Raw genomic sequence first — 25,785 nt, 5'->3', positions numbered from 1 at the left:
GTATGTATATATCTGTATAGATAGCTTGTATACTTTCTGTTAAAATCAGTCAAGAGAAGAATGTACACAAATATTCAATTATATTGTCTTTTGTAATTTTTACATGTTACTCAAATTATTGTTTGATGATGCCTGTTTCAGCTTTAAGAACATCTTTTATTATTTCTATTATTTCTTATAAGTCAGGTTGGGTGAATTATATTAGTTTTTGTTCATCTGAGAAAGCCTTTACTTAGCCTTGATCATGAACAGTAACTTTGATGGACAGAAGATTCTTGGTTGACAGTTTTTCCACTTTCAGCACTTAGAATATATGATCCCACTGCCTTCTTGCCTCTATTGTTACTAATGAGAAGTCAGTTGTTATTCTAACTGGGGTTCCTGTGTATATAATGAGTCTTTTTTCCTGATTTCAAGATTTTCTCTTTGTCTTTCAAAATTTTAACTACGATTTTAACTATAATAAGTCTGGCTGTGGATCCCTCTGTATTTATGCTACTTGGTGTTCATTAAGCTTCTTAAATGTATAGATGGCTTTTCATTAAATTTGGTAAGTTTTCTACCATTATGTCTTTGACTACTTTTTTCTATTCATTTTTCTCTCCCCTCTCTTTCTGATGCTCTCATTACACATATGTTGTGCTTAATGGTATCCCATATTTCTTTCAGGTTCTATTTATTTATTTATTTAAGACAGAGTTTCACTCTTGTCGCCCAGGCTGGAGTGCAGTGGTGCAATCTCGGCTCACTGCAACCTCTGCCTCCCGGGTTCAAGCAATTCTCCTGCCTCAGTCTCCCAAGTAGCTGGGATTACAGGCACCCGCCACCACGCCTGGCTAATTCTTGTATTTTTAATAGAGACAGAGTTTCACCATGTTTGCCAGGCTGGTCTCAAACTCCGTACCTCAAGTGATCCGCCCCACTCAGCCTCCCAAAGTGCTGCGATAACAGGCATGAGCCACTGACTGCCGCCCGTTCATTTATTTTCATTCTTTTTTTCTTTCTGTTTTCAGGCTGCATAATCTCCATCAATCTGTCATTAAGTTTGCTGATTCTTCTGCTAGCCCAATCTACTGTTGAGCCACTTCAGTGAATCTTTCATTTCAGTTATTATACTTTTCAACTCCAAAATTTCCATTTAGTTATTTTGTAAAACAATTTCTATCTCTTTATTGATATTCTCTATTCAATGAAATGTTGTCATCACACCTTCCTTTAATTCATTAACCATGATTTCCTTTAGTCTTCTACACAGATTTATAATAGCTGCTTTAAAGTCTTTTCTAAGACTACCATCTGTCTCATTCAAAAGTGGTTTCTATTGTCTTCTTTTTCCCCTATGTATGGGTCACACTTCCCTGTTTCTTTGAAGCTCTGCTCTGCTCTACAAGTGGACACAGGTGGAGGTGGTGCCGTGGTCTTCTCAGTTTTCCTCTTCCACCATGGACCCCTATTCTATGAGCCAGCTTGGGTAGGGGTGATTGGGATCCCAAAATTTTCAGCCTGAAGTGCCTAAGTTAGAGCTCCTACCCTACAGGGGAGGGGTGGTGGGTAAGACAGAGCTGGTCCTCTTTGCTGAGCCCACCTGGAATAGGGCTTCTGCTATACAGGACTGCAGAAGGATGAGAAATATCAGCGGCCTGCCCCTACCAAAATGAAACAAACCATAGCCCGAAACTGGGGTACAGGGTAAAGAGAGTGCCCATCCTCTTGGCAACACATATGGGTAGACTTTCTATAAAACAGAGTTGAGGGTGGATAATGAAGAGGGTCATGGCTGAAATGTAATGGAGACTCTTATTTTTTACCTAGATTCAAATGTTGTTAAGTAATTGTTTCTTCATTTGCTATATGCTCTTATGACTATTAACAGAGACTTCAAACAATTTTTTAAAATATTTTCACTGGTTAAATTTCTGTTTTACTGTAAAGATTATCTACCAAGCTCCCTACTCTGCTGTTATGGAAGTCCTTCCTCCCCTCTGCTTTATCGTGAATACATTCATGCATTTTCTACCTACCTTAAAATAAATTAGTTCTAGTAGTGGAGAAATGTAGAAAAGAGCATTCCTAAAGTGTTGTATTATTCATTATGTTTGTATCCATAAACACAAGCTTTGTCCATATGAATGACTAAGTTAGAATATTTGTCATTCATTCTATCAGAATGAGTCTAAAGTTGTGGCTGGTAAAGAGGAGGAAAAAAAGAAAACCTTTGAGATATTTTCAGCCACAAGAATGTTTTGCATGCCAGGAGCCAGAAGGTAAAGGAAAGGTTTGGGGTATGGGATTCAGGCATTTAAGCAAACAGGGAGACGGCTGGAACTGACACTACAAGCTCTTAGAATGATGCAGAGGGAAGTATAGGTCAGGAGAAGAAAGGTAAAAGTGAATACTAACTTACAAACAAGTACTTCCTTAGTTCTAAGAGCTTTACCTGTCAGTACATATGTAACCCTCACAACAATGAATTATGAGACGGGCACTATTTTTTGGAAATTGAGGAACACAGGGGTTAAGTAACTTGCCCAAGTTGATAGCTAGTGCCACCCCTGCTCTTCACTACTTTGTCCTCCAGCTTAGGGGAGGGAGTTTTTCACGCTCACAGTTCCTTAGTGTGGCTGACCTTGCAGGTGAGATGAACTAATACCTATTCTAAACTCCTCCAGTGTTCAGAGGCTGGGAAACTTAAAGACAGCACTTCTCAGACTCTGTTGGGGCAGGGCTCTGAATGTCAATTGGGTTTGCAAATTGGAAGTGTGTGAATAAGCTTAGACAGATGGGAAATAAGGAAGAAGCTGCATCCTGTAGCTGGTGGAGCATTTATGTAGCTGGTGGAGCATTTATGCAGCTGTGCCCTGTCTCTGGCTTCCTGGACACGAAGAGATGAAGGTACCAACCATGGGCCTCCCATCCTTGCACTGGGCCATGGCAGTCTGGGATTAAAACCCAGCCATTCCATTAAAGACCTCCTTGGAAGCCCAGCCTAGAACCTGCTGCTCTGGCTCTTAATAACTCCTCTGGGTTAGCAACTAATTACCTATAGTAAATCTCTTTCTGTTTATAGTGTCTGAAGTGGTGTTTTATTTCCTGCCTTGATCCCGGACTGATAATAATCTTCTCATCTTTCTTTTTCCTTCCCCTATACCATTGTCTGCAGAAAGAAGAATAATGTCAGACAGTAGAAAGGAAGCAGGGGAGAATAATTTGGGCAAATTCATTCATTCATGTGTTCACTCACGAAACGTTGAGTGCATACCTGCCATGCTCTAGGGACTGGACCAGACACCTCCTCCTCCCACCTTCCATCCCCCTCAGCGACTCTTGCTAGGATGGGATACTAGGATACAAACAAGTGGGGAAGAGGGGGCGGTTGTGGTCTCATGTCTCTATGATTTGCACACGCTGTCCCCTCTTTCTAGAACACCCTGCCTCCTTCTCTCATCCACCTTCCCATCTTACTAATCTTATTCACACACTTCCAATTTGCAAACCCTATTAGCATCCAGAGACCCACCCTAACAGAATCTGAGAAGTGGTGGCAGGTTCCTAAATGCTGTTCAGATACCATGTCCTCTCCGGAGCCAGGATTTGAACCCAAACAGATTATTTCAGAGTCCATGTGCTTAACTACCAGGCAGGAGGCAGGGTAAGGTTGGAAAGAAGGGAGGTGACAAGGTCCAGGTAGGACAATCATGTGTAACATCCATATATAAGCCAGGGGCTCATTTATTAAACTGCAAGTCACACAGCTCTGCCAGAAAGATCTGCATTTCCTCAGGAGGAAATTTACCTTGAGGGGTTGATTATGAACATGCTATGTTTTGCCCACTTACCTTGGCAAATAGGGAATGAGTAGAAACCAGAGCGGCAGGTATCACATCGAGGGCCCTCAACCCCAGGGCGGCACAGGCACTGTCCGTGGGCATCACATATTTCGGGGAGAACGCCTTCCAGATTACAGTCACACCCTGCGGAAGACAGGAAATTTTCAGAAGGGGTCTCCATCTTCCATCCCTTTCTTAATTTCTCCCTTCCTCTAGGTTTCTATCATGGAAATACAGATTATGAATTATCTATGGCTATTAAACATTCTTAACTCAGAAGACTACATCTTGAAGGGAAATTTTTAAAAATTCACAAAAGGTTAGACATATCATTAAAAAAAAACATGTAGGGATGGGCATTCATTTGCAAACCATTCTTTTAACATCTATTCATGTGGAAACATTTTCTTTTCCCTCTGAAGCTGAGCTTTGTAAAGTATAACTTCAATTTAATAGATTCCCATCTCGTGACAGTCATGAATTAAACATATTTCTTCGTTCTAATTTTTAGAAGAAAAGAAACTAACATCAATTCAGCTCTACTACATGCCAGACCTCAGGGGCTTCCCTTGGATCGTCTCATTTAACCCTCCCAGCACTGGCCTTCCCCACAGTCAGGCTGCTTCTAGTACCTCTATCCAGGGCTTTCCCACCTCAGGACCTCTGCTCAGGCCAGTCCCTCCGCCTGGTATGCACTTCCCTCAGTTCTTAGCACAGTCAACTCTTTCTCATCCACCAGGCATCAGTTCAAACATCAGCTCCTCAGAAGGTCCCCCTGACCAGTCGGTATAAATGGCCCCCACTTTCCCCCTTTTATTCTCTATCTTAACTTTGCTTCTCTTTCACAATGCTTTCATTTTTGGGATCGTATATTGGCCCGTGACTTGCTTTGACCACTAGAATGAGGTGTAAGTATTGTCATGTGACTTCTGGTCACCACAGGCCTTCTGCTTCCATTCTTGCCCTCCAGGAATCCTGAGACCACCGTGGAGGGACACAGTCTGGCCTCCCTGAGGACAAAAGGCCACGAAGACAGAGACTCCCAAATGTCCCAGCTAAATCCAGCCCCAGAAGACCCTCCAGCAAGTCCAGTGGAAGACCTGCCCAGCCAACTCAAACAATTGAGAGAAATAACCCTTGTTCTTTTAAACTACTTAGTTTTGGGGTGACTTATGAACCAGAAATAGATAAGTAAATCACCCAGCAGACTGGACACTTAGTGAGAGCTCACCACAGGCCCCCAGGGCCAGTGCACAGTATTCCTTGGGAAATAGATATTGCTCAAAAATAATAATTAAGTCAAATAAGAGCCCTGTAAGACAGGTAAGTATTTTATAGATGAAAAAATAAAAGATGCTCAGAAAGGTTAATTAAATAGCCTAAGGTCACACAGCCAGGGAAGCAGTGTCAGAATTTGAACCCAGGACTGCCATATTTCAAAGCCCATGTTCTTTCTATTATACTAAAAATACAAGCTGAGAATGATTTTAAAAGCAACTTTCAGAGTATGTCCTGGATTAGCATATATATTCAAACCAATCACATATTTAAAGCATCTATTTCTTTTTTCTTTTCTTTTTTTTATTTTTTATTTTTTTTTGAAGCAGAGTCTCACCCTGTTGCCCAGGCTGGAGTGCAGTGGCTCGATTTCTGCTCACTGCAACCTCCGCCTCCTGGTTTCAAGCAATTCTTGTGCCTCAGTCTCCCGAGTAGCTGGGATTACAGGCATGTGCCACCACATCTGGCTAATTTTTGTATTTTTAGTAGAAACAAGGTTTTACCATGTTGGCCATGCTGGTCTCAAACTCCTGACCTCAGGTAATCCACCTGCCTCAGCCTCCCAAAGTGCAAGATTACAGTGTGAGCCACCACGTCTGGCCCTGAAAGCATCTGTATTTCTATAAATTACATTAATATCTAGATTTGCAACCGGTCCCCTAAGGAAGATCCTAAAAGACTCGAAGATTCAACTGAGTCCACCCTACTTACCAAGGAAGGAAAGTCTCATGCATTTTGGAAAGATTTTCTACAAGGGTTAAAATAGTAGTTAATATGAAAAGTAGCCAAATCCCTTTGCCCTAAACCCTTAATTTTTCAAATAAAACGTTAATAACAAAGTTGTGGAATTATTTTTTTCTAATATAATAATTAAGAAAAAAATCACAGTAAATGAGAACAACTTTATAGTCTTTACGTGATCTTTAACTTGTTCATATTTAAACCAAACAGTTGCCTAATTTGACAAAAACAGCATTGGAAGTGAAGGGGTTTTGAATATGCCATTTTAGCATACTGACTGCTTCCAGCAAAGGCACTTTAGAAGCAGCAGATATAGGAAGCGTTCTCTGATCTCACCCTTTCTACCTAAAAGCAGGTCATAAAATTTCCCAGGAGAAAGGTGCCTGCCCTCCTTGTACCAGGAGGAGAGCATACTTATCACTGGAGACTGGGAGTCGACTGGATTGGATCTGCACCAACAAACCCACTAAAATAACCCTTAGTTTCCCCCAATGCTTCCTAGCCAGGGTCCCACAATGTAGAGCCACTAGCCCAAGCTCTTTTGTCTTGTCACACTCCATACTTCATTGTCCTTTGTGTAAACATGTACAATACAGAGGCTTTGGGGCCTAATGGCTTTTTCTGGTCTTGATTTTCCTTCTAGAGACTCTCATGTACATGTAAAAATATTACATAAATTTGTATGCTTTTTTGCTGTTAATCTGTCTTAGGTTCATTTAATTCTAGGCCCACCCATGGGACCTAAGAGGGTAGAAGAAAGTTTTTCCTCCTTTTCAGAAGTGACAAGGACACATTCATGACAAGGGAAGCCTTGGAACCCAGGCTGGCACGAGCACCAACCACCCTGTCCGTCCATCACAGCTGCCATACAAGGTCCTAATGCCACAGCCCTGTAGGCTGAGAATGAATGCCACAGGGAAAGAGAATGTTTTTACCGTGAATTACAGTCTTGGCATTAAACGAGGTATTGAGATTCAGTGAGAAACTTGGGCTTTACCTTGGCATTGAGGTGCAAAGAATTCTGATTAAAATAGAAAAAGAAAGAACATCCCACACCTCATCCCTAAGTCACAGTGATTATATCTCAAGAAAATCCCTTGAGTCGTTCTCTACTGCCAGAGTTCCAGACTTCGTCTTTGTTTGCCTGGATTATTTTGAGAACTTCCTAAGGAGGCTCTCTGCTTCCCATCTCTCTCCTTCTGATTCATTCTCCATGCTGGTGTCAAGAGTGATATTTCAAAAACATCAGCCTTTTCATATCACTTCCCAGTTTTAAATCCCTTGACAGTGACCCAATGTCTGCAGGACACAATACGAAGTCCTTCACATGTGACAGAGTAGATCCTTCAACATTTTCCAGGCTGCCCAGCAACCCATGGGGCATCTTTGTGTAAATTAGAAAAAGGTGCCCCTTCCTCAAGATGCTTTCCTGTCACCTGCTATAAAATCATCATCATCAATATGCAAATCTGCAATGTCTTCCATAATTGCAGTGCCCCTTAGATAAGGCACAGCTGTGCTTCGCAAACCTACACATCTGAACTGGCTGCCCACTCAGGTCTTTTCTTTTTCTTTTTTTTTTTTTTTTTTTTTTGAGTCGGAGTCTCGCTGTGTCTCCCAGGCTGGAGTGCAGTGGCGCGATCTCGGCTCACTGCAAGCTCCGCTTCCTGGATTCACGCCATTCTCCCGCCTCAGCCTCCGAGTAGCTGGGACTACAGGCACCCCGCCACCACGCCCGGCTAGTTTTTGTTTTTGTTTTTGTTTTTCTTTTTTTGTATTTTTAGTAGAGACGGGGTTTCACCATGTTAGCCAGGATGGTCTCGATCTCCTGACCTCGTGATCCACCCGCCTCGGCCTCCCAAAGTGCTGGGATTACAGGCTTGAGCCACCGCGCCCGGCCAAGGTCTTTTCTTATTCCTCTAGGTCCTCTCCTTGAACTTCCTCTCTCTATCCCGTGCTTCAGTCCCAATGACCTGTCTGCCATCCCCTCTCTCCTAGCCCCATGGCTTCTCTTCCCTGCCCCTCTGCCTGACTGGCTCCTCTTCATGCTCCAAGACTCAGCTCGGATACCTCCTCCTGCTGCTCTGGGGAAGCTCTTCCAGGACTCTGTCTCTCTCCTTTCTCCCCTCCCCGCTCCCTCCTTTCCTCCCTCCTTCCTTCCTACCTTCACCCTGGCTGTAAGGCTGCCCCTCCCATATGCTCTCATGGCACTTAACTCCTGCCATGAGAACTGTTGACCTTTCTGTGTCTCCTCAGACTGGGAGCTCCCAGGCAGGAGGAACTGTGTATCAGGCAGCTGCCTGGCAGTGACTAGCACAGCATAGGCACTTAATAAAAGTTTAATGAATGAAGATTATGGTAAATACTCAAGACTGCAACTCTCCTCAGTAGTCACCATTCCTTAAATTCTCCATGACTGGCATCTGTGCAGAGCCTCCAAACTGAGTTACGAGAATGTGCCTGGCCCTCTCTGAGCCTTAGCGGGCAGGTCTCTAAGCCAATGTGACTGTCCCACCCTGCAGAGCTGCTGTCCTCAAGTGGCCGAGTATCTGACATGAGACAGTCCCCCACACAGTGCAAGAACGCACAGCACCATGGTTAGACTGAGGAGGAGTGTGGGTGGGGCAGAAGCAGGGAATGACGTCAGGACCGAGGTCCTGTTATAACTGACCTCCAGGGAGCCCTTGGTGCCGCCCAGCAATCCCATGACTTTCCCAAGCCCGTCCTCCCCCCTACATTCCTGGATGACTCTTATACCTTCTCCCTACTCAACCCCAAGGCCTCCTCTCCTGCTTCTTGCTCTCACCTTGTTTGTTATTCCACAGAGAAAACAAAACACAGCCAGAAGAGAACATCCACGAGCTCCCACCCCTGCCCCTGCCCACCCCTCCTCCGGCCCATGCATTCTGCTTTCTCTTGCTTTAATCTTTCCCTCTCAACAAACAGCAACTTCTTCCTTCTATTTGCTCAACTGAAAAGCCCTGGAGTCAACTCAGAGCCCTCTCTTTCTCTCATGTTCTACTTCTGGTCTAGCAATCCCCCAGCAAATCCTGCTGGTTCTAAATCCTGTGGATATAGCGGATATCCACAGTCTGTCCGCTGCTGTCATCTCCGCTGACACCACCTGGGTCTGAGCCACCATCATCTCTTCCTCATGGATTATGGAAAAAGCTTCCCATCAGGTCCCCTTGCTTCTTCTCTTCTCTTTTCCTGAGACTTTCTTTCAATACAGTAGACCCAAAGAGCCTTTATATAACGTCACTTCTCTGTGCAAAAGTCTCCACTGCTCCTGTCTCACTTAGAGTAAAAGGGAAGGCCTCTCTAGTGGCTGACGAGGGCCTCCCTCCAGCCTGGTGCCTTCCTTTCCTACCAGTCTCACCTTCCCTCACTCCACTTTCACACACCTGGCCTCTTTCTGTTCGCTGAACACCCTTGGCCCAGGGTTGCCCCTGCCCTGGGGACTTTGCGCTTGCTCTTTCCTGTACCTGCTTCAGTGAGGCCTTCCCTGACTGCCCTAATTTACATCTGTAAACCTCACATTCCCTAACCTCCTCTCTGCCTTGTTTTTTCAGCAGCACTTATCACCAAAGCTGCCTCCAGACCATACCTGAGTTACTATATTGCTGTAGAGCCTGAACTTCACTGCCAAGGAGAGCTCTTCAGAAACCATCTTCTCTGCTAGTCCACACCGTGCTATTGTGAGCACGAAACATTCAGCTCAGGCTGAGACTTAGCTATTGTGAGCACGAAACATTCATTTCTGTTCATCGTTATACAAATGGGAATGTCTAGCCAGGAGGAGGGGAACCCGTGCTCACACATGCCTGGCACTACCTCCTCCCCAGTGACTACCAGGCCTCTGCTGGCAGCCGGGGGTAGGAGAGGCAAACTCAGGGGATGTCAGCATGAGTCAGATGGTGCCCAGTCATGGGCTGTGCGCATGTGCTGTGCCCTTTCCTTGGTGCCGGTGTGCCCTTCTGAGAACCTGTGCATCCCTGCGGATGCCATAATGGGTTTATGCAGGAAACTCCCCATGGCTCCAGAACCCAGCCCAGAGGCCTGGAATCTTCTCACATGAGTTAGTTTATACCTATGATGTGAATGGCTCCCCCTTAAAACTGGCACCCACGTTTGGAATACAACTCTGCCTCTCACAGTCTAATGAATTAGCTATTTTCCTTGCCTGGGTTTCTGTATTATGTATGTTATTATCTGGGTCCCTCCACAGGAATATAAGCTCCAAGAAAGCTGGGAATTCTTTTCTATTCTGTCTACTGCTAAGTCCCCAGCAGCCAGAATGGTACTTTGCACATAACAGGGAATCTTAAAATACTTAGGGAACGAATGATTAGGTAAATGTAACACCCACATCCTCTGGTACTCACCCCTCCACCCCCAGAGACTGCTTACTGCACACCACTGCTATTCTCCGCCAGGGGCTTGTTTGGGGGCTGCAGAAGCTCCTCAGCCTTCCTGAAGGGCAAGCCATCAGTGCCAGACACTGAATGCCTCAGAAGCACTAAAGCCTCCATTAATGGCAGATAACTGCCATTACCTGCCATCGCACCTTTATCATGGTCCCCTTCACTCCCTGACTCTCTCCCTTCCTGGGATCGCCTCCCAAATAAATGACTTGCTCTCCATTCCTTTCTCAGGGTCTGTTTTCAGGGAACTCAAAAAAAGACAACAGACCACAGGCTGCCACTGAAGGTCTTCGAGCAAGCTGGTGATATCTAATCCAAGCTCTGCGCAGTTTCCTACGTCAGGTAGTGCCCTCATACGAGACAGGCTAGAGTGGGGACGGATGGGTGGGTAGTAGGTCAACTAGGAGACACCTGCAAGGCACCTACCATGCTCTAGGAAGGGAGACTTGGCCTTGGATGTGGCAGTGTGCACAGGAAGTAGGAAAAGAATAAGGGCATAACATTTTCACTGGAGTTAAACCAAAAGGGAGGTTACTTACCTCTTATGTCTCCAGCTACTGGATCTTCTGTACTTGGAGTAGAAACAGGAAAAATGGGAATTTCTGTAAAGATAGTTTATTTAAAAATACAATGATTAAGGAGATAGTAAAGTAAAACACTAAGTTGTACTAACTAGGACGACACCCTCTGTCACTTAGTGAAAAGTAGCATATAGAGATTAATTTAAAGAAGGGCGATATTGCTATATCTCAAATGTGTTTAGTAAGTGAAACCAGACTGGTCAGACATTCCCATTTGTATAACAATGAACAGAAATGAATGTTTCGTGCTCACAATAGCAAAGTCTCAGCCTGAGCAGGGATGAGTTTGGTTTCCTTAACATCTTTATTGGTTTTTTTAACATAAAGTCAAGGCTTTAAAAAGATGTTTTCTTCATGTTTTTTTCCTGACAATTTGTTTATGCCATAAAACTACTTCAGGCTTCTTCTTCTTCTTCTCTTCACTAAAAAGGCAGACCGGGCGTGGTGGCTCATGCCTGTAATCCCAGCACTTTGGGAGGCCAAGGCAGGCAGATAACCTTAGGTCAGGAGTTCGAGACCAGTCTGACTAACATGGAGAAACCCCATCTCTACTAAAAATACAAAATTAGCCGGGCGTGGTAGCGCATGCCTATAATCCCAGCTACTCAGGAGGCTGAGGCAGGAGAATCGCCTGAACCTGGTGGGCAGAGGTTGCGGTGAGCCAAGATTACACCATTGCACTCCAGCCTGGGCAACAAGGGCGAAACTCTGTCTCAAAAAAAAAAAAAAAAAGGCAAATATAATTTCGTTCAGCCTTCTACCAAGACACACAGATTCAACACTGATAATATTCTGATGTGGTGTCTCATCAACCAAAGTAGGACAGTCTCCACAGAGAAAGTGGGTGCAATTTAAACAATTACCTGAGGTGGTAGATGTGAACGAGAACATATAAGTTACCCATTCACTTGAGTCCTGCCCCCATGTCCCCACAACTCAATATGCGTTTCCTATGATGGCTCTGCAGGAGTCAGGAGGGTGGGGCCGGGAAACATCTGATAGAGTGATACAGACCGACAGGCTCTCCTTGAGACAGTGTTTCTTTGTCCTAACCCCAAAGTGCAGTTTTCCTACTGCTGCACAACAAACAGAGCCAACGCTCATCACAGTTTGCGCAGCTGGTTTCACAGATTCTCCTGTTTCACGCTCTACAGCGTTTCTGACAGACACATATTTTTTTCTCTTGGTGATGCTGAGATGTTCACTTAGATCACTGCAGTGGGGTGGAGTACGGGTGCTTAAAACTTGGCCTCTTCTACAGCAGGAGAGGAAACATGCCTCCCCGGGCTCCTAAAACACAGCACACACTATATGCATGCAAACAAATATCTGGAAGCCCATGATATTTTCCCTCCGTTTAGGAGGAAAAATCACACATATGGATTATTAAGTTGAAATTGCAAAATATTTGACCTTTTTGACCTACTGAGATGGCAATTTCTATGGTACAACATAACACTTTGGAGATAAGTAAGACTGTAAAATGTACTAATATAAAATTTGTATTCCAAACTTTCAGAAACACTTTTACATAAATACAACTCACCTGGCTCCATTTCTGTCTCTCCTTCCCTACCTGTCCACCATGCCTCAGAGGTTAATGCACAAAAGCCAGCTCTGGACCAAAAAGGGTGGCCTCTTATTCCGCAGCGGGTACTTACTCAAGCAAAATGGAAAATTGTAGTATCCAGCCGCACACTTCTCACAGTTGTCTCCATGGAAATTTGGCTTGCAGTGACAGCGGCCTGAGCCCTGTTCACAGCCATCCGCATGCTCAGGGTCACAGCTGCAGGCTAAGAGAAATCCAGTTTTCAAAGGATCAGTCCTTCACTGCACTTAACAAAGTAAATATGTTCCAACACTTCCCAGCAAATGTTCCACACTTGATTGTTGGTCTATAGGTATTCTTGGAAGGGCACAGCCTATTTCCCACCTCACACCTGATTGATGGTTCTCACTGCCTGAAGCTCATGAGCTGTCAGAGATCAGCTGTAATGAGCGTCCACACAGAAGTTCTCATGGATGTCGTTTACCCCACTGAGCACTGCCCAGCTCACTGAGTCAGAGGTAAGGCCTGCACAGACTACAGTGAGAGGGGCTGGGGGTGGAGTGGGGGTGTATGCCTTAGCACTGTTGGGCACAGCCCTTTCTAGCTATGAACCAACTGTGAATGTCCACAAAGTGGTCATTAATACACAGTTATGATACAGACACAAGTGTGGAGTGCCTACACATGGAGATATAATCTGTGGACAGCAGACCAAGACCCATAACCCAAATGTTAATTTGAGTGAAATGGCTTACTGAAGGCAGCTTTTGTAACCAAAAATGATTAGCAGGCACGATTATCAGGCTTGCACTGCAGTAAGGCGTAGTTGAAGTATAAGAAGTTTGTTGACCTCCCACTTGGGGGCCTCCCTTGACCTGGCAGGTGCATCCTGGACAGGGAAAACACTGTCACAGCTCATCTGAATACAACTCCTATGAAGACCTGGGTGACTTGGCATCCTGGTATCCTTTGCTTAATTTGCTTAGAATTCATGCGTCCTACTGATCCTTTATGCCAAGCCTCTAATACCTCTGTGGACCACTTCAATGATGAAAAAACTAGAAAGGTGATGAAACAGTGAGGCTTCTAATGAGGTACAGTTACATTGGCAATGTCCTCTTTTCCTTTCCCTATGCCTATTCTTTGTAGGCACAAGACAGGCAATGGACATATTTTGCAGCATGATGTGGAAGAAGGAAGAAAAGTGAAAACACATTTTTTAACAACTAAGAATGCCCTAGAGAGAAGTAAATCCGTCTACATATTCCTTGGACTTTAATGCCCTCAAATGTTCATGATATGATTAATCATGGAGTGGGCACAGGATTGCCTTCAGGACTGGAATTGCTTTCCAACTGTGACAATCAGGCAACTTAAAAGAACAAAGCATTGAATAGGGTATAGGTTGCACATGTAGGGAAAAGTCTGTAAATCTGACATAAGATTCATAATTCTACAAGAAAAAAACTAGAGGCATTCTTCTATGTAATAGAATGGTTATGGCACAGTCATGTCAGACAAAACAGGAACTATATCCTGGATCTAGCGGTTAGCGGTTTTGTCACCTAGCCTAAATTATATATAACTACTCAGATTGTTTGGTTTCTCCGTATCTAAAAGTGAGGATAATAATACAATGTCCTATTTGTTGTGATAATTAAACAAGACCTCTCTGAAAGTATTTAGGTAATGCCTCACATATGGCAAGTACTCAACAAATATTAGCTATTTTAAACAACGTGACTATTATTAAATCCTTATGAACTCATTACTATGTTGTCTTATTCTAATTCAGTTGTTGTTGTTGTTGTGTTTGAGACATAGTTTCACTCTGTCTCCCAGGCTGGAGTGCAGTGGTGCCACCTTGGCTCACTGCAACCTCCGCCTCCCGGGTTCAAGCAATTCTCATGCCTCCACCTCCAGAGTAACTAGGATTACGGGTGAGCACCATCATGCCTGGCTAATTTTTTTGTATTTAGTAGAGACAGGGTTTTTCACCATGTTGACCAGGCTCGTCTTGACCTCTTGGCCTCAAGTGATCCACCTGCCTCAGCCTCCCAAAGTCCTGGGATTACAGGCGTGAGCCACCACCTCTGGTCCAAAAATTGAAATTATTAGAGATCATAGAAACATGTCAAAACAACAGAAAATGGAGAAACTAACATTCATCACAGGGCTAATATGTGACAGGCCCAGTGGTAAGTATTTTCCTACATGCTTTTAATTGTGTTTTATTTAATCTTATAAAATATATTATCATTTCCATTTACATGCAATAAATCCAAAATTCAAAGAGACTGTGTAAGTGACTGAGGTCACATAGCGAGCAGAACTAATACTCTGAAGAGAGAAGGCATGAAGGAAGTTATTAACTGATCCAAAGTTAGCCTGATGACTTCATTGAAGCAGTGCACACAGGCTAAGATACACCAACTTGAAATGAAACTTACGGATGCAGCCATCAGGGGCATCCACTGGAACCCCATAAGGGCGGTAATAGCCCTTAGCACACTGTTCACAGTTTACTCCAGCTGTGTTGTGCTAGAAAGAAACAAAAGAAACTTAAAAGGAAGGGTTCTGGGGAAGTTGATTCTCCTTATTTTGTGCTACTCACGCAGAGGAATAATTCTGTCATATACAACTGTAATTTTGAAGTCACTGAAATAAAAAAAAAAAAAGCATTAATCCTGACCTTGACCAAAATTTACCATAGGACTGGCTTAATCTTGGTTCTGGAATTTTTTTCTTATTGGGAGAGGAAAGGAAACATTCCATCAACTGGACAAGCCCAGGCTTTATCTTTGATCGAAGAATTTGCTTTAATGAAGCACCTGACATGTGAGTGAGAGAAGACGACTGTTCTCATAGCCTCATTCAGAAGAACTGACGAATGGATAATGAATCGCCTGCAGTTTAACCCAAGGATCATGTGTGCATTTACACCTTCTCCAATTTTGGAAGGAATAACATATACAGATCCTTGTCTCTCTTTGTTCTAACTTTACCTGTGCTTTAGTCATAAAACGTTTTCTGAATACTTCTGTTTCATGAATGGAAAATGGAGGCATAAGTCTCATACACGCATTTTAAAGCACCATACTAGGCAGCTCTTTCCAGTTCATGGTTAATCCTTGTAATTGCCACAAATTAAATTACCCAACATGCATCATCAGTTTCCAGGAACTATGGATCTAGCTCATTTCTGACTCTTTTGCTCTAATTTGGAAATAATTAGGAGGACAATGTTCTTTCATTAATGAAAAGAAAGGCAATAAGAAGTTAACAAGAACAAAAACACACTTTGACCCACACAAAAGTCTGCACAGAAACACAGAGGGGAGAACAAAGACCCATTCTGTATCCTCTCCTGTTTTAGATAATTTTATTAACTACAGACTTTTCTTTATTACCACTCCTTTTCCCATAGGCTAAAATCTGAATTCACTTTACTGCTGAGGTCTAAAACCACATTGGCCACTTCTGTGACTTGAAATTTACATGCATAAACATGGTGGGTAAATCAGAAACAGCTGTGGCCCACCTTCCCATCCAACGTCAGCTAACCCTCACATCTGTTGTTTGCCACTGTTTCTTACCATAGACAGAGGACATCAGGTTAACTTTGGCTCCTAAATCTTTTATTGTTGGAGTGGGAAATGAAAAAATGTTCTCTGAATTGCGCAGCCCAGGTTTCCTCCTCTACGACAAAGTGGTTAATAAAGTACCTGCTACAGAGAAATTATATTTTTAAGACACAAAGGATAGCAATGAAAGACTGAAAGAGAGCAACAAATTAGAGTACTCTGTAGATAGAATAATGCCTGTAGTTTGCCTTGAAATCTCAGTGGTTCTCCAGAACCTGCACACCCTGAGGGCAAGACACACCACGTTATCCATGGACACCATGATGGTCCTGGTTGGACCAAGGCCAGGTCGAAACCCAAGGACAGCGGTGATGATCCAAGGACATCCATTCCTCTATCCATCCACTAATTCATCTTATCTCTTATGCATTTCAAAACAAATTGCAGCTATCAGTCACTTTCCCCTAAATACTTCACCATGCATTTAACTAGCTGGAATTCAATATTTGTTTACAGGTTTTTTTCTTCTGTTTTAAAGGACAGTTTTTTAGGACATATTGGAGGTGTGGGAGAGGTGATCTTGTTGGGAGCAGTGGGAACTTGAAGTTGCATTTTCCTGACACTTAAAAGCAAACCCCAACTGCCCAAACTAAAGAGGGTGCTAATGGAATCTGTACAGGTAACAAGCCCGACTCCTCCCCACCTTACTTAGTCCATCCTTTGGCACTACTGAGAGAGGCTTTCTATGGAATGCTCACCTACAACCAGGCCCTGCTCTGATCAGCTTTAGGTCTGAATTCCTTCAAGAAGAACTTTTCCAAGGTGTTTTCCACCTTCAAGCAAATCCTCCATCCCTCTGCCTTTCTGTCTTTCTCTTAATTCCTTCACCACTCTGTTGCTGGCTTCCATTTCTGTGAATCTCAAGCATGCAGAGACTCTGGGGTGGCCCATTCACCAGTCATCCTCTCTCTGGAGGAGTTTCCTTACTTAGGCCTATAAGGCCTGACATGATCTGGCTTTTGTCACCCTCCGGATTCATCGACCCCCTACTCACTCCCCTCCAGCTACACTGGGCTCCTTGGGAAGGGAAGGGAAGGGAGAAGAAGGGAAAGGAAGGGGAAAAGAAAAGAAAAATTAAAGTCTGGAAATAGTGAAACCAACATAACAAGGACACAACTAGGGAGTGAGTTTAAGACTTAGATCAGCCCAGGTGCCGTGGCTCACGCCTGTAATCCCAACACTTTGGGAGGCCAAAGTGGGTGGATCATGAGGTCAGGAGTTCAAGACCAGCCTGACCAACACCGTGAAACCCCGTCTCTACTAAAAATATAAAAATTAGCCAGGCATGGTGGCATGCACCTGTAATTCCAGCTACTCAGGAGGCTGAGGCAGGAGAATTGCTTGAACCTGGGAGGAGGAGGTTGCAGGGAGCCGAGATCATACCACTGCACTCTAGCCAGGGTAACAGAGTGAGACTCCGTCTCAAAAAAAAAAAAAAAGACTTAGATCAGAAGCCACATCTCTATGGAAGAGGTGAAGGACTTTGTTTTAGTTCATGGAGATAAAGTATCTTCATGCATCATCTCAAACAACAGGGATAATCTTCAGTCTTAGTTAAGAGCATCAATATTTAACCAAAGGGAAAGAAATCAAGAAGGAGTCAATCCAAAAATTTTGTGCTCCTGGCCTTCTTCTTTCATTACTCTTTTCTCTCAACATTTTATCTTGAAAAATTCCCAACTTTACAGTGAACACCTTTACACTCCCCCACCCAGAATTTACTATTAATATTTTACCACATTTGTTTTATCACATAATTATCCATCCATCCATTCCTCTATCCATCCACTAATCGATCTTATCTCTTATGCATTTCAAAACAAATTGCAGCTATCAGTCACTTTCCCCTAAATACTTCACCATGCATTTAACTAGCTGGAATTCAATATTTGTTTACAGTTTTTTTCTTCTGTTTTAAAATTTATAAGTGCAAAAATCTTGTAAGTGCAAAACTATTAATTGCATATCCATGGAGTCAAGACAAATGCATACATCTGTGAAACCCAATTCCTTATCTAGATATAGAGCAACATCGTTACCCCAAAGTTCCCCTTTCCCCTTCACAGTCCATCCCCATCATCAACTCTTCAGAGTCAACCACAGTTCTGATTTTCTCCACTATGGACTACTTTTACCTGTTTCAGAATTTCATTTAAACGACCCTGATACTTGTGTGTGTGTGTGTGTGTGTGTGTGTGTGTGTGTGTTTAGTCGTCATTCACTCAGCATAATGTTTTTAAGATTCTTGCATGTCGCTGTGTCCATCAGTAGTTTCTTCCTCTCTGTTGCTCCACAGAATCCCATTCTATAGTTATGCCCGAGTTTCTTCATCCATTCTACTATCATTGGTCACCTGGGCTATTTCTAGTTGGGGGTATTTGCATAAAGCTGCTATAAACTTTTTGAAAACAAACATTTCCATTTCTTATGAATAAATGCCTATGAGTGGAAATTGTGAGTCATACGGTAGGTGTATGTTTAGTTTTATTTTTTTTTAATGGCCATTTTCCCAAAGCAGTTGTACCATTCTGCATTGCTATCAACAATGCATGAATAGGTGTGGTTATTCCACATCCTCACCAAAATTTGATGTTGTCAGCCTTTTTAATAATAGTCATCCTATAAAGCTGAGGAAAAAATAGCAATCCTGGGGAGTATGTAGTTGTATGTCATTGTAATTTTAATTTGCATTTCTCTGATGACTAATAATGTTAAGCTCTTTGATATACATTTACTGGCCATTTATGTATCTATTTTTGTCAAGTAACTATTCAAATCTTTTGAATTTTTTTGAGTTTTTTTTTTTTATAACTGAGCTGTGGAAGTTCTTTATATATCCCGGATACCAACCATTTGTCAGGTTTATGTTTTGTGAGTATTTTCTGTCTGTGACTTGCCTATTCATTTTCTTAATAGCACGTTTTGTTTTGAACAGAAGTTCTTAATTTTGATAAAATATAAATTGTCAATTTTTCATGGTTATTGCTTTTTGTGATGTAAGAAAACTTGGCATATCCTCAAATCACAAAAATATAGTTCTATATCAATTTAATTTTTGTGTATGACTTGAGGTAGGGGTTGGGTTTTTTTTGTTTTTGTTTTTGTTTTACGTATCCAGTTATCTGAGAACCATATGTTGAGCAATCCTCCCATTGGATTGCTTTGGTGTTTTTAATAAAAAAAACAAATGTCAGGCCAGGTGCTGTGGCTCATGCTCGTAATCCTAACACTTTGAGAAGCCAAGGCAAGAGGATTGCTTGAGGGCAGGAGTTCAAGACTAGCCTGGGCAACATAGCAAGATCCCATTTCTAAAACACAAAAAACTTTTGTTTAAATTAGGCATGATAGTGCATGCCTGTAGTCCTAGCTAATTGGGAGGCTGAGGCAGAAGGACTGATTGAGCCCAGGAGTCTGAGGCTGCAATGAACTATGATCACATCACTGCACTCCAGCTTGGGTGACAGAGTAAGACCCTGTCTCTGAAAAAAAAAAGAAAGAAATAAAAAATCAAATATCTTTAAAAGTGTGGGTCTGTTTCTGTGCTCCCCACTCTGCTATATTGGTCTTTTTCTATCCTTATGTCAGTATCACAGTACAGCGTTTTCATTACTGTAGCTTTATAGTTAGTACTGAAGTAAGATAATATAAGCCCCCCAGCTTTATTCTACTTTTTTAAGACACCTTTGGACAGTCTAGGACATTTACACATCCACATAGATTTTGGAATCCACTTGGCAACTTCTATCCAAAAGCCTGCATTAAATCAACTTGGGAAGATCAACTTGGGAAGAATCAACATGTTAACAATATTGAGTCTTCCAATCCATAAACCTTTATACCTTTCTGTTTATTTAGGTCTTTCTAGATTTCTCTCAGCAATTATTTTAGTTTTAGTGTGGAAGTCTTGCATGCCTTTTGTTAAATGTATTCCTAAGTATTTCATGTAATTTGACAATATTTTAAATTACATTTTTACATTTTCCTATTGTTTGCTGATAGCATATAAAGACAATTAATTTCTATATTATCCTTGTATCTTGCAATCTTACTAAATTCACTTATTAGTTCTGGTATTTGTTTTGTATATTTCTTAGGATTTTCTAAATGAAACATCGTATCATCTGAAAACATAGTTTTACTTCTTCCTTTCCAATCTAAATGTCTCTTTTTTTTTTTTTTCTTGCCTTATTGCAATGGTTAGGATCTCCAGGGCATTGTTTAACACAAATGGTGATTGCCTTGTCCCAGTATTTTAAAGAAAAAAGTTCAATATTTTACCACTAATAGGATGTTAGTTGTCATAGGGTTTTCATAAATGCCCTTTATCAGATTACAGAAATTCACTTCTATTTCTAGCTTGCTAAGAGTTTTTATTATAAAATAGGTATCAATTTTGTTTAATGGTATTACACAATTGTTCTTCTTTATTCTATTAATATGATAAATTACAGAGATTGATTTTTGAATGTTCAATCAACCTGTTTTCCTGGGATAAATCTTACTCTTCATAATGTATTATATTTGTTATATGTTGCTGGATTTGTTTTTCATATTTTTGAATCTATGATCTTCGTGACAGATATTGGTCAGCTATTTTCTTTCATGTGGTGTTTGCCAAGTTTTGGTATTAAGGTTATGCTGGCCTCATCAAACAAGTTGACAAGTGTTCTCCCCTCTGTTTTCTGAAAGAACTTGTATAAGATTCATGTTGTTTCATCCTTAAATGTTTAGAATTCACCAGTAAAACCGTCTGGGCCTGGAATTTTCTTTGTCAGAAAATTTTCATAATGAATTTAATTTCTTTCACAGATAACATCTATTTGGATGTTCCACTTCATCTTGTATCAGTTTTAGTAAGTTATAGTTTTCAAGAATGTGTCCATTTAATCTAGGTTGTCAATTCTGTTGGCATAAAATTGTTCACAGTATTATTTTATTTTCTTTTTAATGTCTATAGCCTGTAGCCACTGTAGTAACACACCACTTTTACATATGAGATTGCTAATTTGTAATCTTTCTTTTTTCTTGATCACAATAACTGGGAGTTTATTAATTGTGGTGACCTTTTCAAAAGCCAGCTTTTGGCTTTATTGTTTTTCTCTATTGTTTACCTCTTTTCTCTTTTGTTGAATTCTTTTCTCTTCTTAAATTTTGTTGAATGTATTGCTTTCTTCCTGCTACTTACTTTGGGCTTTCTTTGGTCTTCTTTTACCAGCTTCTTAAGGTAGAACCTTCGGATATTGATTTTAGACTTTTTTCCCTAAGACAAGCTTAAAGCTGTGAATTTCCCTTTAAGTACTGCTTAGCTGCATCCAACAAATTTTGATGTGTAATGTTTTCATTATTTTCTAATTTCCCTTCTAACTTCTTTGACGATGGTTTATTTAGAAGTGTGTTGTTTCAAATATTAGCATTTTTCCAGTGATCTTATTCCTGTTGATTTCTAATTTAATTCCACTTTGGCCAGAGAACGTAGTATAATTATATGACTTCATTCATTTTCAATGTAATGAGATCTGCATTATGGCTACACTTGTATAATAGCCTATCTTGGTGAATGTGCCATAGGCATATAAAATGAATATACAGTCTTCAGTTGTCAGGTGTACTGTTCTATAAGTGTCAATTAAGGTAAAGTATATGATAGTGTTGTTCAGATCATATGTCTTTGCTGATTTTTTGTCTAGTTTTATAAATTGCCAATAGGATGGTATTTAAATCTCCAACTATGATTATAGAATTGTCTACTTTTCCCTCTAATTCTGTCAAATTTTGCTTCACATATTTTAAATTTTTATTATTAGATGCAAACACACTTAGGATTACTGTCTCCCTGATGAATTTACTCTTAGCATTATGAAATGTCTTTATTTATTTGTGTTAATGCTCTTTGTCTTAAAGTCTACTTTACCTGATATTAATATTTTTACTCTATCCTTCTAATGTTTATTGTTTACATAGTATATTTTTTCCCATTCATTTACTTTCAACTTGTCTTTATATTTAAACGTAAGTACTTGTAAACAACATAGTTGAGTCTTGCTTTTTTATTCATTCTTATTGCTTCTGCCTTTGAATTGGAGTGTTTAGTCCATTAACATTTCGTGTATTTTTGATATAGCTGGACTTAGGTCTACCACTATTTGTATCTATTTTCTGCCTGCCCCTTCCTTTTGTGTCTGGTGTGTGTGTATGTGGTTGTGTGTGTGTGTGCACTTGCACACGTGTCTGCATTTCATCCCCTATTCCTCCATTCATCTATTTTTTGGATTATTTGAATGTTTATAAAATTACCTTTAAATATATCTATTGGCCTTTTAGCTGTACTTCTTTGCATTATTTTGTCAGCAGTTGTTTTAGTGACTACAACATATATCCTTCATGGCTCACAGTCGAATTAGAGTTAATACTGTATTATTATTATTTATGCTATTGCTACATATGTATTACATTTACATGCATTTTATAAATACCATGAGACATCATAAATTTTGTTGTAAGCAGCCCTACATACTCTAATTTTTCCAGTTATATTGAAGTATTATTTACAAAATATTCTTTTATTTTCCTTTTCCATTATTTATTCTCTCCTCTAAAACATTTACAAATGGGATTGAGCAAAGGAAAATAATTACAGATCATTGTATTACCATAAAAGGGCAGATATTTGGAAACAAAGAGGGGTTGGGAAGGTAGGTAGTTTCCTAAAATTCTTTTTTCAAAAAAAAATTCAATTCTAATTTTAGATTTGGGGGTACATGTGCAGATTTGTTAGCTGGATATATTGCATGAGGCTCAGCTTTGGTATATGATTGATCCTGCCACCCAGGTACTGAGCATAGTACCCAATAGTTAGTTTTTCGACCCTGTCCCCCTTCTTCCCTCTCCTCTCTAGTAGTCCCCAGTGTCTATTGTTGCCACCTTTATGTCCATGAGTACCCAGTGTGTAACTCCCACTTGTAAGTGAGAAGATGTGGCATTTGGTTTTCTGGTTTTGCATTAATATGCTTAGGATAATGACCTCCAGCTGCATCTATGATTTCATTCTTTTTTACGTCCATCATGTATATGTACCACATTTTCTTTATCCAACCCACCACTGATAGGCACCAAGGTTGATTCCATGTCTTTGTTATTGTAAATAATGCTCCAATGAACGTATGAGTGCATGTGACCTTTTGGTGTAATAATTTATTTCCTTTGGATATATGCCAAGTAATAGGATTACTGAGTTGAATAGTAGTTTTATTTTAAAGTCTTTGAGAAATCTCCAAACTGCTTTCCATAGTGGCTAAAATAATTTACATTCCCAACAACAATGTATAAGTGTTCTCTTCTCTGCAACCTGGCCAGCATCTGCTGTTTTTTGACTTTTTAATAATAGCCATTCTAGCTGGTGTGAGATGATATCTCATTGTGGTTTTGACATGCGTTTCTATGATGACTGGTGATATGGAGCATTTTTTCATATGTTTGTTGGCCACTTGTATGTCTTCTGCAGAGTGTCTGTTGAGGTCTTTTGCCCATTTTTTAATGGAATTATTTGTTTTTTGCTTGCTGAACTATTTAAGTTCCATATAGATTCTGAATATTAGACCTTTGTTAGATGCACAGTTTGCAAATATTTTCTCCCACTCTGTAGGCTGTTTACTCTGTTGATAGTTTTTTTTTTTTTTTTTTTTTTTTTTTTGGAGTATAGAAGCTCTTTAGTTTAATTAGCTCCCATGTGTAAATTTTTTGTTTTGTTGAAGTTGCTTTTGAGGACTTAGCCATAAATTATTTCCCAAGGCCAATGTCCAGAATGGTGTTTCCTAGGTTTTCTTCTAGGATTCTTATAGTTTGAGGTCTTATATTTAAATCTTTAGTCCATCTTGAGTTAATTTTTGTATGATATATGGTGAAAGGTAGGGGTCCAGTTTCATTTTTCTGCACACAGAGAGCCAACTATCTCAGCACCATTTATTGAATAGAAAGTCCTTTCCTTGCTGGGTGTAGTGGCTCATGCCTGTAATCCCAGAACTTTGCGAGGCTGAAGCAGTTGGATCACCTGAGGTCAGGAGTTTGAGACCAGCCTGGCCAACATGGTGAAACTCCGTCTGTACTACTAATAAAAAATTAGCCAGGCATGGTGGCATGCACCTGTAGTCCCAGCTACTTGGGAGGCTGAGACAGGAGAATCGCTGGAACCCAGGAGGCAGAGGTTGCAATGAGCCAAGATCGTGCCGCTGCACTCCAGCCTCGGTGACAGAGCGAGACTCCATCTTAAAAGAAAGAAAGAAAGTCCTTTCCTCATTGCTTATTTTTGTTAACTTTGTTGAAGATCAGATGGCTGTAGGTGTGTGGCTTTATTTTTGAGTTCTATATTCTGTATAGTTTGAAGTCAGGTAATGTTATGCCTCTGGCTTTGTTCTTTTTGCCTAGGGCTGCTGTGGCTATTTGGGCTCTTTTTTTTTTTTTTTGGCTTCATCTGAATTTTAGAATAGTTTTTTATAGTTTTGTCAAAAATGACATAGATAGAAATAGCGTTGAATCTGTAGATTGCTTTGGGCAGTATGGCCAATGTAATGATACTAATTCTTCCAATCCATGAGCATGGAATGTTTTTTCATTTGTTTTTGTCATCTATTATTTCTTTCGGCAGTATTTTATAGCTGTCCTTGTAGAGGTCTTTCACCTCCTTGGTTAGATGTATTTCTAGATTTGGGGTTTTTTTAATTGTTTTTTTTTTTTTTTGCAGTTATTGTAAATGGGATTGTGTTCTTGATTTGGCTCTCAGCTTGAACATTATTGGTGCTTAGAAATGCTACTGATTTTTGTACATGGATTTGTATCCTGAAACTTTACTGAAGTTGTTTATCAGTTCCAGGAGGCTTCTGGCAGAGTCCTTAGGTTTTCTAAGTATAAAATCGTATCATTAACAAACAGAGATAGTTTGACTTTTTCTTTTCCTATTTGAATGTCTTCTATATCTTTCTCTTGCCTGATTGCTCTGGCTAGGACTTCCAAGAATTTTTTTTTTTTTTTTTTTTTTGAGACAGTCTTGTTCTGTCACCCAAGCTGGAGTGCAGTGGTGTGATCTCGGCTCTCTGCAACTTCTGCCTCCTGGGTTCAAGTGATTCTTGTGCCTCAGCCTCCCGAGTATCTGGGATTACAGGTGCGCACCACCATGCCTGGCTAATTTTTGTGGTTTTTAGTAGAGGCAAGGTTTCACCATAGTGGCCAGGCTGGTCTCGAACTCCTGACCTCATGTATCTGCCCACCTCGGCCTCCCAAAATACTGGGATTACAGGCATGAGCCACCGCATCCAGCCAAGAACTTGTTTTTAAATAGTTCTTTAGATTTGCCCAGACATGTACCATACTCTTCATTTCTTCCTAAAGATCTGAGTTTCTATCTCGTATCACCTCTCTTTAACCTAAAGCATATCTTGTAGTGTAGGTCTCTTAGGCAATAAATTCTCTTAGTTTTATTTTATCTACCAACAATTTTCTTTTTGCTTTTATTCTTGAAGGATATTTTTACTGAATACAGAATTCTGGGATGATGGTTTTTTCTTTTAGCACTTTAAAGATACTATTCCATTGTTCTGTGACCTCCAGTTTCTAATAAAAAGTCCACAGTCACACTATGTTGTAATGTTTTCTCTGTCTACTTTCAAGATTTTCACATTGTCTTTGGATTTCAGCAGTTTGACTCTGCTAGGCCTAGGAATTATTTTCTTTGTATTTCTTCAGGTTAGG

General features: G+C 40.8%; 1 protein-coding gene across 2 annotated transcripts in view; it reads right to left on the bottom strand.

Annotated features, from left to right (window-relative positions):
- LAMA3 (laminin subunit alpha 3) overlaps positions 1-25,785 on the bottom strand; it is a 273,500-nt gene that overhangs the window by 168,424 nt on the left and 79,291 nt on the right. For both annotated transcript variants that reach the window (XM_025365425.1, XM_025365424.1), the window contains exons 9-12: positions 14,851-14,941; positions 12,513-12,644; positions 10,810-10,872; positions 3,837-3,971 (exon numbers count right to left, since the gene is read on the bottom strand). In XM_025365425.1, the coding sequence (XP_025221210.1) occupies positions 3,837-3,971; positions 10,810-10,872; positions 12,513-12,644; positions 14,851-14,941 (421 nt within the window). The remainder of the gene's footprint in view (positions 1-3,836; positions 3,972-10,809; positions 10,873-12,512; positions 12,645-14,850; positions 14,942-25,785) is intronic.

Source organism: Theropithecus gelada, chromosome 18 (assembly GCF_003255815.1).
Source record: "Theropithecus gelada isolate Dixy chromosome 18, Tgel_1.0, whole genome shotgun sequence".
Taxonomy (NCBI): Eukaryota; Metazoa; Chordata; class Mammalia; order Primates; family Cercopithecidae; genus Theropithecus; species Theropithecus gelada.
This window is presented reverse-complemented; position numbering and strand designations above follow the sequence as displayed.